The sequence below is a fragment of the Stegostoma tigrinum genome, chromosome 1, assembly GCF_030684315.1.
Source record: "Stegostoma tigrinum isolate sSteTig4 chromosome 1, sSteTig4.hap1, whole genome shotgun sequence".
Lineage (NCBI taxonomy): Eukaryota > Metazoa > Chordata > Chondrichthyes > Orectolobiformes > Stegostomatidae > Stegostoma > Stegostoma tigrinum.
The window spans coordinates 54122701-54134925 of NC_081354.1; the positions used below are offsets into that span (position 1 = coordinate 54122701).

The window sequence follows — 12225 nt, forward strand, 5'->3', positions numbered from 1 at the left end:
CATAAGATGCCCAACTATTGGCGTTACATCTTATGAAAGATACAGACTAAATCCAGATTAATATGTTTAGACTATATATTGACAGCCTCAAAGAAGGATTGACTTACATGCCATTTTTCCAGTTGCCCACACTAGCCCTGCTGAATAACTTCTTTGAATAAAACTGTCAGATTGTGTTAATTCAAGGATAATTTTGCACAGACTTTTGGAGACCATTAAGATTCCTGAAATTAATATTGAAATACATCTTGCAGTCAGCAGGGGGAGAAGGTTTCCAACTATTTCATCAGGATTTGATTTAACACAATAAAAACTGAAAGATGTGTGGATGCAAGAAATCAGGAACAAAAACAGAACTTGCTGGAAAAGCTCAGAAGGTCTGGCAGCATATGTGAAAGAAAAAAAAAGGTTAACATTTCAGGTCCGCTGTCCCTTCCATTCCATGAGTTACCAGACTCGGAACGTTAACTCTGATTTCTCTTCACAGATGCTGCTAGACCTGCTGAGTTTTTCCAACAACTTCTGTTTTTGTTCTTGATTTAACACAGTTTCAGAAGTGATGGAGGGATTTTTGAACTGAGTTTTTATCTGTGAACTTTGAATTTTCGTTTTATTTACCTCACAAATATGTTTGTGGGTACACACTGTTTAATTTGATGTTTAGTCTTGCAGGTCACCTGATAGAGTGTGGAGCCCAGTCTACAGGTGGAGTATTTACTGATTGGCACCGAGTTCCTGGCTGGTATTAAACTAATCTTTATATTTACCTCTTTTTCAAAACAAAAATCCGCAACTCGTTTCTTGATTTAAATATATGTGTAATGTCCGTACCGTTACGCTAATCCTAGACATTTCAGCTAAAAATGCTGTATTTGTCTTTCTGATTGCTGCCTTGTTTGTTTCCAGATTGTATAAATGAACCAATGTCAATTTAATAGAAGCCAGTTTTTAGATGTAATTATACACTGGAGTATATTTTGGCTTATTTAATAACTTGAAAAGGAATTTAGTATGTAATTATATATAAATATGAAATTCTATGAGGTTATGATGTTTTGGGACTGTTTAATTCAGGATAAAATGGAGGAATGGGGGCCATGTGATCTTTTCTGTCTTCTTCCCAACAGCAAGCATTTTTTTTAAAGGGACCCACTTTGTTTTACTGAGAGGAAAATAGACAATGGAAAGAGCATTTCTGATCAATATAGGTGGACAGAGGTTTCAAAAGGTCCTCCTCAGGCATTCTAAAACACTCCTGAAATCTATACACCCACAACCCCCACATGCCAAGGTACGCTCCCAAAACATCCTCACGTGGCTTTTCATGCTCACCTTGATGAAGTTGTGCTCGCAAAATACATTCCATTCCACTCACATCCTTCGTAGAAACATAGAAAACTGGAATATAGGCCAATCAGCCCTCGAGCTTGGTTCGCAATTCAACATGTTCACGTAACCTGATGATGCACAGTACCCAGTTCATGCTTTAAAAAAATTCCCCCAAGCACTCTCCACAGTCCCTCATGCCTACGTGTGGCAGGCTATGATCATCAAACAACACTGTTGACCCTTCTAAACCTTGCTAAGGTATACTCCTCCAAACAGCAAAGCATGGCCCTTCTTCTCCATGCCAAAGTATGCCCCTCTTCCCACCCTACATGGACCCTCATCACCATAACGTGATAAGATACCTTTATGCAATTTACCCACCATGCACTGTGTAGATGCATGAATCCTAGAGTGCCAAAGGGATGTGTAAAACAAAGCTTTTAAAATTATTCATAAGTCTGCACCAAGTTAAAGCCATTTTTTTAATAAAAGCTCCATTCATTGTTCCCAGTCCAAGTGTCAATCTCTAAACCCTTTAAAGACTTATTATGTCTTTTTGGCTGACAGCCTGGATAACTGTTAGCCTTTCAGAATAGCTGTGCCCTGCAAGAGACAAAAGGAGGGAAAGAACAAAGAGGATGGACAAGTCCCACCTCAAAATGCTGTCTTTATTATGTATTGTCTAAATTAACCCACACTCTGACTGAAGAGACCAGATTTGTGAAGATTTGAATGATTTTGGAAAATTTGCCTATCTTGCATTAAAGGAGGAAAACTCGGGGAACCCTGCTCATGAAAGTCAGTCGTAGGAAAGATAAAGGGAAGAAGGCTATTGGAAGTGGAAAATAGCTTTGGACTGATTCTGGGAAAATTAAGTGTCTGTTGAAGGGGTAAAGTATAACCATGGTGGAGGAAGTTTGGTCATTTTCAAGGTAGAATGGGGAAACCTTTCTCTAGTTATAAGTATAAATTGCCTATAAAAAAAGTATTTTGTCACTGTTGCTTTTAGTTTGTTGATCAGTCTTAAAATGTGAAATCTTGTTATGAGATCTTTTAAATAAGTCACTGGAATTCAAGAGTTTTTTTAGCAGTTATCAGTCTTCTCAGAATCCATAACAAATGTGAGAATCCCTAACTTGGTTGAAATCAGGCTTTGCTACTAATATCAGAGATAGTAAGAACTACCGATGCTGTAGTCAGGGATAACACAATGTGGAGCTGGAGGAGCACGGCTGGGGTGGGGAGACTTTGAAACTGGTAAAGTCCACATATTGATGAGACCAAGTGGAGGCTCAGAGACCGCTTTGTAGAGCACCTGTGCTCGATTCGCGACAAACGACAATGCCTTCCAGTCGCGAACCATTTCACCTCCCCCTCCCACTCCCTGCATGACATGTCCATGCTGGGCCTCCTCCAGTGTCGCAATTATGCCACCTGCAAACTGGAGGAGCAGCATCTCATATTCAGCCTTGGGAGCCTATAACCCTCATTATCGACTTTACCTGTTTCAAAATCTCCCCACCTCCAACCTCATCCCATGACCAACCCTCCCTCTCATCCCCGCCTCCCTGACCTGACACAACATGTGCGTCTTCTCTCCCACCCATCTGCTTCTCCCACCTCACTGACCAATCCCCACCACTTCCTACCTGTACCCACCTATCACCATTCTACCTACCTTCCCCAGGCCCACCCCTCCTGTATTTATTTCAGATGTTCCTTCCCCCTCTCCCATTTTTGAAGAAGGGCCCCAACCCAAAACATCAACTTTCTTGCTCCTCTGATGCTGCCTGGCCCACTGTGCTCCTCCAGCTCCACACTTTGCTGTTAACATGTAAGAATATAATTTTTATGAATGTCTTTGCAATTGTGACCATTTTTGACCACCTTCAATCACTTCTGCTCACCTGATTCTTAATGTTTGATCTATCCTACATTGTATAATGAACAAGAAACTGTGGGAGGAATCTAACCTTCTGAGATGACTACTATTGCTGGTGTGTCAATACTTATACTTTGCAGATCTAAGCACAAAAACACAAGTATCATTGTCTTTGGTAGTCTGAAAAAAAGTTTAAAACTGCTAAAACCCATTAATATTCCAGATTCTGGAAGTGCAACACACTTAAAACAGAATTTTTGGGGGAATAGAGGGGATGAAACTGTTAAATATAATGGGATGCTGTGTGGAATTACTGAGATCAAGAAGTTCCCATGCTGGTTTGCAGTGCCTGGAAATTCCATACATGTTGTTCTCTTGAGAGATCAGTAGACTCCTTGGGAACTGGCATAGGATACTGAAAGTGGCCTCTTCTTGAGTGGTCTGACAATCTGCTGCAGAAGTTGTGGCAGGAGATTAATGGAATTAAGCAGCTTTCAGTTAAGAAAGTAGCAAGGTAGCTATAATTGGTATCAGAGATAATGGGAACTGCAGATGCTGGAGAATCCAAGATAATAAAATGTGAGGCTGGATGAACATAGCAGGCCAAGCAGCATCTCAGGAGCACAAAAGCTGACGTTTCGGGCCTAGACCCTTCATCAGAGAGGGGGATGGGGTGAGGGTTCTGGAATAAATAGGGAGAGAAGGGGAGGCGGACCGAAGATGGAGAGAAAAGAAGATAGGTGAAGAGAGTATAGGTGGGGAGGTAGGGAGGGGATAGGTCAGTCCAGGGAAGACGGACAGGTCAAGGAGGTGGGATGAGGTTAGTAGGTAGATGGGGGTGCGGCTTGGGGTGGGAGGAAGGGATGGGTGAGAGGAAGAACAGGTTAGGGAGGCAGAGACAGATTGGACTGGTTTTGGGATGCAGTGGGTGGAGGGGAAGAGCTGGGCTGGTTGTGTGGTGCAGTGGGGGGAGGGGACGAACTGGGCCGGTTTAGGGATGCGGTGGGGGAAGGGGAGATTTTGAAACTGGTGAAGTCCACATTGATACCATTAGGCTGCAGGGTTCCCAGGCGGAATATGAGTTGCTGTTCCAGCAACCTTCGGGTGGCATCATTGTGGCACTGCAGGAAGCCCATGATGGACATGTCATCTAAAGAATGGGAGGGGGAGTGGAAATGGTTTGCGACTGGGAGGTGCAGTTGTTTGTTGCGGACTGAGCGGAGGTGTTCTGCAAAGCGGTCCCCAAGCCTCCGCTTGGTTTCCCCAATGTAGAGGAAGCCACACCGGGTACAGTGGATGCAGTATACCACATTGGCAGATGTGCAGGTGAACCTCTGCTTAATGTGGAATGTCATCTTGGGGCCTGGGATAGGGGTGAGGGAGGAGGTGTGGGGGCAAGTGTAGCATTTCCTGCGGTTGCAGGGGAAGGTGCCGGGTGTGGTGGGGTTGGAGGGCAGTGTGGAGCGAACAAGGAAGCCACGGAGAGAGTGGTCTCTCCGGAAAGCAGACAGGGGTGGGGATGGAAAAATGTCTTGGATGGTGGGGTCGGATTGTAGATGGCGGAAATGTCGGAGGATGATGCGTTGTATCCGGAGGTTGGTGGGGCGGTGTGTGAGAACGAGGGGGATCCTCTTTTGGCGGTTGTGGCGGGGGCGGGGTGTGAGGGATGTGTTGCGGGAAATACGGGAGACGCGGTCAAGGGCGTCTGTGGGAAATACGGGAGACGCGGTCAAGGGCGTTTGCGGGAAATACGGGAGACGCGGTCAAGGGCGTTAACCCAACCTTCAGTTCACCTGGGCCATCTCCAGCACATCCCTCATCTTCCTGGACCTCTCAGTCTCCATCCCAGGCAACCAGCTTGTAACTGATGTCCATTTCAAGCACACCGACTCCCACAGCTACCTAGAATACACCTCCTCCCACCCACCCTCCTGCAAAAATACCATCCCCTATTCCCAATTCCTCCGCCTCCACCGCATCTGCTCCCACGACAAGACATTCCACTCCCGCACATCCCAGATGTCCAAGTTCTTCAAGGACCGCAACTTTCCCCCCACAGTGATCAAGAACGCCCTTGACCGCGTCTCCCGTATTTCCCGCAACACATCCCTCACACCCCGCCCCCGCCACAACCGCCGAGAGAGGATCCCCCTCGTCCTCACACACCACCCCACCAACCTCCGGATACAACGCATCATCCTCCGACACTTCCGCCATCTACAATCCGACCCCACCACCCAAAACATTTTTCCATCCCCACCCCTGTCTGCTTTCCGGAGGGACCACTCTCTCCGTGACTCCCTTGTTTGCTCCACACTGCCCTCCAACCCCACCACACCCGGCACCTTCCCCTGCAACCGCAGGAAATGCTACACTTGCCCCCACACCTCCTCCGTCACCCCTATCCCAGGCCCCAAGATGACATTCCACATTAAGCAGAGGTTCACCTGCACATCTGCCAATGTGGTGTACTGCATCCACTGTACCCGGTGTGGCTTCCTCTACATTGGGGAAACCAAGCGGAGGCTTGGGGACCGCTTTGCAGAACACCTCCGCTCAGTCCGCAACAAACAACTGCACCTCCCAGTCGCAAACCATTTCCACTCCCCCTCCCATTCTTTAGATGACATGTCCATCATGGGCCTCCTGCAGTGCCACAATGATGCCACCCAAAGGTTGCAGGAACAGCAACTCATATTCCGCCTGGGAACCCTGCAGCCTAATGGTATCAATGTGGACTTCACCAGTTTCAAAATCTCCCCTTCCCCCACCGCATCCCTAAACCAGCCCAGTTCGTCCCCTCCCCCCACTGCACCACACAACCAGCCCAGCTCTTCCCCTCCACCCACTGCATCCCAAAACCAGTCCAACCTGTCTCTGCCTCCCTAACCTGTTCTTCCTCTCACCCATCCCTTCCTCCCACCCCAAGCCGCACCCCCATCTACCTACTAACCTCATCCCACCTCCTTGACCTGTCCATCTTCCCTGGACTGACCTATCCCCTCCCTACCTCCCCACCTATACTCTCTCCACCTATCTTCTTTTCTCTCCATCTTCGGTCCGCCTCCTCCTCTCTCCCTATTTATTCCAGAACCCTCACCCCATCCCCCTCTCTGATGAAGGGTCTAGGCCCGAAACGTCAGCTTTTGTGCTCCTGAGATGCTGCTTGGCCTGCTGTGTTCATCCAGCCTCACATTTTATTATCTAGGTAGCTATAATTGCCCACAGTGTTGCAAAAATACACCTACATCGATATCACTTGAGAGCATGAACGGGCTGGTTTTGATGCCCAGATATCAAAGACTCAGTACCTGGGTTCAATATTAAAGGGTGATCACTCTCTGAGGCACCAAAGAATTGCTCTGCTTGTGGAGTTTGTCTTGAGCTTCTGTCTGAAAGGAAAGCCAGAAAGTAAATGTGAAAGATTATAGATCAGAATCAGAACAGTAATGAACTGTAAACACTCAGAACTTGAGGGAATAGCATTCAACCTTTCATTCTCATCAGGATCTGGTCATTTTAAAAAATCTGTTCTAAATTAATCTTCTAGTAAGAAGGATATGGAGTCCCTTTTTGAATTGTATGGTGTATTCAATCTGTGAATATGTTAGTTTTTTTTACAAGTTCATGGTTTTTTGATGAGATAGTACTGCTTGTTTAACTTGAATAAAAAGCTGCTAACCTGTTTAAATCCATGTCACATCCATTTTTCAGGGATAACATTGGTTTTCCAGTGGTTGAGTGTGCCTCTGATGGAAGATTTGTCCTTTCTAAACCACCTAAAACTGGAGGATTGGTTTCATTTGGTACTGTTGCCGAGCAGCTTGTTTATGAAATCGGTGATCCCCGGCATTACCAATTGCCTGATGTCATCTGTGATTTCTCCCAGGTCACCCTGTCTGAAGTGCCAGGTCTGCTATTTCTATCACCATTTCCATGTACACAGAACTAACTATATTTTAAATTGATATCATTTCAGTCTACCAATATTCATTTAAAATTGTGATTTGTGCATAAAAGATCTCCATATCATGAAAACATGGAAAAAGTGCTTATTTCAAGTTTTAAGATACCTACACACAGAGATGAGTCTTGGCATTTACAGTTTTATTTCATTTGGGCAAAACTCCACAGCATAAGAGCTCCAACAGCCAGTGATTCTAAAGACATTAAAAAGTTCATTTTTTTTTAAACACTGTAATTAAAAACTGAAGGAATGAGACTGCACATTTGTAGTAGTTCATTTTTTAGTTCAGAGGCATTGTTTGACAGTAATGAACAAGTATCATGCCATCAAAAAACATTCTTGGACTGAAATGTATAGTCTTAACCTTCTGTGAGCTGTTTAGTTAATATCTATCATATGATATTTCATACATTTGACTGGTGCATCAAGACAACATACTATTTCACCAGGCTAACAGCAAAACAGTATACTTTGTACTATAATATGTAGACTTTTGCTCTTAGCCTTCCCTGGAACTGCTGTATGGTATGCACATAGCCTTAACATTGCTTTGGCAAGAAGATCTGAACCATTAAATGTCCACACTATGTGGATGCTTGCCACTTCAGCACGATAGAAGGTACTTTTTAATGGTTAGCTCTGCAGTTACATTCACAGATACAGGAACAGTTTGACCACTCATCATCATGACTGGTGATATTGTGTACATAGGGTATATCGCACAAAACAGACCATTCAGCCCAACCAGTCTATGCCAATGTGACTTAGAAGGGAGGTTATAAATGAAAAACAAATTGATGCATTGTGTGTTTTTTTTGATATGTTTTACTTTGTATGTCTGTATTTTTGGGATAAGTCTGCCAAACAGTTTGGAAAACCTTCCTCTGTTAATTTTTTTTAAGAAAATGTACATAAGTACAGTATTGTCAAGAAGGTGCGGTGATATTGATACTGTGATAGTGGGAGAGGGGAATGACCAACATTAGGTTGCCACCATTGAAATATAGCCCTTTTGGTAAAGGAGAGTCACAGGACCTATTTACTAGGCTCCAGAAAGGGGATTGTGATTGCAGGATCTTTCGAAAATATACAACATGGCTTTTGGTCTAGGTTTGTACACCGAGTGCCAATGAGTGGATGGAAATTCTAGCTCAAAATTTTTTACCCATTCACCTAATTTTCTCTGTTTCTTTGGGAGGTTTTAATCCTTCTCTACGGAGGGCTTAATTCAGGAAAAATCAAAATATTGCAAATATATATTATGGAGAACCTTCTGAATATGAGCATTTAATAGCTTAACTTCCTGTTGTGACAATTTTCATAGTACTTCATATGTCAAAATTTAATTTATAATTAGAATTATGTAAACATAATGAGAATTTCCAATGTAAACACTTCTCTGTCATTGTGTTGATGCAGGGCTCCTAGCAGGAGTTTCTCTTGGCTCTCAACTTTTTGACCTCTTCAATTTTAACCCCTGTTCCTTCATTGATGGTCTAGTCGCTAACTACCGCCCAAATAGTGTCCTAACTCGATGAGCTATCTTTCTGTTGCCTCACTCCAATCTCTCAACCTCAACCAACTGCCAACCCCCAGTCACAAATTCGACATTTTCATGATCCTTCCCAGCTCTTTTATCCACATGTCATCTCCATAAGCAATGTCATGAGAGCTCTACGATCAACAAATATATTAACATTGATAGTAAACCAGTTGAATCATCAGCCCATTTCCTGTGGCTAACAAGCTCTAAGCTATGAGTAGGCTGTAATTATTTTAGATGCAGCCAGCTGCTGTGGATAATTAAATGAATAAACAGTACGATAAGAGCTGCATGTTCCACTTTTCAGCCGACCAGGTGAAGTCTGTTTTGGATCTGAACTGCAACTGAACCCTCAGATTCTTAATGAACGAGTTCATAGCATTTAAACTCTCGCTGAACTTCTACATGAACTTCTCTATTTACATGCTGTCAAAATAACTAAGTGGGAAAAATGCAGAAGTTTTGTTTTAAAAATTGGCATTCAGATAATGAAGCAAAATGTGCTCTTATTTGGGAAATTATTGTTGTTTACTGTGAGCTGTTACCAATGTAAATGTTTGTTTAAGCAGCATTATAAGCATTTAATATGAATTTAACACTATTTTGTTCTCTGAAATCGGTGAAAAACCTGATATTTTTGCAACTGTAAACATCAACTTGTAGCAAAATTCTGATACTTTAAGACTGTGATAGATCAACCACTTGTCATTGCATCTCCATGAAAAGATTTAAGAGGGGGAAATAAGTATTAAATGTTAAGGTTGTATCATGACTCTCATATAATGAAAAAGTAGTTTCAGCAGTTAATATGACTCCAAAGTTTGGCCCTTGCCTGATTCAAGAGAATTGTAACAGCAAATGCTGTGAAATCCTGCTAGTGGAAGTCTTTGCCCAGATTGACCTGACATTACTTCAGTATATCTTCAGTGGTGGTTTAAATCATGCTTAAAGGTACCTATGGCTTTTTGGTTCTGTTGGATAAATGATCAAGCTACCTAGAGCTATAGGAACAGGAACAAGGTATTTTGTTCCTCCATGTGAGGAAAAAAATCAATGATCTATGATCAAATGCCAAAAATCAATCTTTGTTCATTTCCCTTAAAAACTTAACATAACGAAAGTCAATTGATCTAATGTGAGTTGCTCTTTGATCAAGAAAATTCCAAACTCCAACCCTGCTTCATATCTGAAATTCCCTCTTAATTTCCTTCTTGAAAGGTTTGACTTTTTAAAGAATGCCCTTTCAAACTAGTCTCTTCACCATGCACCCAATCCGATGGAGCTGAGGAAGACATAATGACAGTGTAAACCTTGCAGTTGTATTCTGAACACAGTTAAAGTATACAAATATGAATCAGAGTTCTTCATATTATGTTTGCTCCTTGGCAGTTCAGACAAGGTATTTAAGCTGTGCCTGCAGTTACTGATTTCAGACCAAGAAGTACAATATGATTATAACTTTAGGTACAGCAATATTTGCACCTGTTCCTGGTTCCAAGATTATGTTGTGATTTCCTTTTCTACTTGCGTAAGCTTATTACTTGTCTTTCAAAATGTAAATTGGCCATCTGAGTTAAAGGAAACTTAGCATTTATTAAATCCTTCATACTGATCACATGAGGAAGTGTATAGTCCTTAGTCTTTTTTTCATTTATGGTCATATTTACCTGTAAAAACTTGCTAAGTTCTGTAATACTTGTGTGCAAACATATTATAAAATATATTTTTATTTATATGACAAAATCCATTCAAATTGTTTTCCTATGATACTGTGCCAGAACTGAAGCAAACTGCTTTTGCTGTTGTTTGCAGATGTAGAAGGTGGAGCAGTACATGTTCAGGGAGCAAGGGGAATGCCTCCATCTGACAATTACAAGGTGCTGTGAAAGTCATTGCATGCAAGTATTTAAGCAAAATATATGGGGGAGGAGCAGTTACAAACATATCAGTTTTGTTCTATAATGCAAATTACATATATAAATAATATAGGGGAAATGATGATCTACTGGTATTATAGCTGTACTATTAATCCAGAGAAAAAAACCCGAAAGAGCTGCAGGTGCTGTAAATCAGGAACAAAAGTAAAGTTGCTGGAAAAACCCAGCAGATCTGGCAGCATCTGTGAAGGAAAAATTAGAGTTAACATTTCGGGTCTGGTGACCCTCCCCAGCTCTGAGGAAGGGTCACCGGACCCGAAACGTTAAATCTGTTTTTTCCTTCACAGAAGCTACCAGACCTGCTGGGCTTTTCCAGCAACTTTATTAATGCAGAGACTCGGGTAGTGTTCTGGGGCCCAGGTTCAAATTCCATCATAGCAGATAGTGGAATTTGAATTAAATGAGAAATCTGTAATTAAGGTCCAATGAAGCCATTGTCTATTGTCAGAAAAATCCATCTGGTTCACTAATGCCCTTCAAGGGGAGAAAGAAGCTTTCCTTAGTTGGCCTACATATGACTCCAGACCCACAGAAGGTTGTTGACTCATGACTTTTCTCTGGGCAATTTCTGGATGACCAATAAATGTTTGCTTAGCCAGCAATGCCCATATGTTGTGAATGAGTTCAAAAAAGAATAAATCAGACAATTTCTTGAAATTCATTGTATCAGGATTGATTATGACTTCTGTGTAGAATGATCTATGCATTTTGTGAAAGATAACGTTATGTGTTCTGTGGAAAACAGTAATGTTGGCAGATGATGAACTATGAAGAGGGCATTCAGGCACTATGTAATGGATGGTGTCGTGTAAAGTGCTGTGCTTAGAATAAACCACATTCTGCAATGACTGTTACTATTTTGGATATATATGGCAGGCAGTTTGTACGCAGCAAGACCCTGCAAATGCTATTACGACTGAAATCTAATTTATCTCTTTTATGTGGTGTTGACTGAGTAAGGGCTATTGGCCAGCACACAATGATAAAGCTATGTTTTTCAAGTAGTAAATGTTCACTTATGTTGTAAATTATGTTTTAAAAAGACATAATTTTCCTGCCTCCTTTCTACTTTTTAGTGATGGTCTTGTATTTTGCTCTACTTTTACAGACTCACTGATGAGTAGAAATTGTTTTCCCTGGCTTTACTTTGCCAAAACCCTGTGTAACTTTGAATAGTTCCCTTACATCGCCTCTTGACCGTTTTTGCTCTCGAGTAAAGAGCCTGATTCTCCTTGCTCTCTTTTCATAAAAATGCCTCATATCCCTGGTATCAGCTTTGTGAGGTACCTCCATATTTATTCACAATTAGACCATCCTAATTTCTGTGCTCTTTGATCTAATGTTTCATTGCTTTCCTTCCTCTTGATCATCCCTCGAATAGTTTCAATTTAAATGAATAAGGATTAGGTTTTATCGTCATGTGTACTCAAGTAAAGAGATACGGGAGAATAGTGGAAAATTTATAATGTTGCCATTCATGGCACCATCTTAGGTACAAGGTAGCCAGGTGCAAAATCTTAGGTAAAAGTAGAAAAATGAAGAAATAAGTTAAAAGTTCAACCTTACA

The 12225-nt window shown here is 42.1% G+C and overlaps 1 protein-coding gene across 3 annotated transcripts in view; it reads left to right on the forward strand.

The window, feature by feature from the left end:
* lratb.1 (lecithin retinol acyltransferase b, tandem duplicate 1) overlaps positions 1-12225 on the forward strand; it is a 133885-nt gene that overhangs the window by 52039 nt on the left and 69621 nt on the right. For all 3 annotated transcript variants that reach the window (XM_048528468.2, XM_048528476.2, XM_048528484.2), the window contains 3 exons: positions 665-742; positions 6926-7122; positions 10534-10598. In XM_048528468.2, the coding sequence (XP_048384425.1) occupies positions 665-742; positions 6926-7122; positions 10534-10598 (340 nt within the window). The remainder of the gene's footprint in view (positions 1-664; positions 743-6925; positions 7123-10533; positions 10599-12225) is intronic.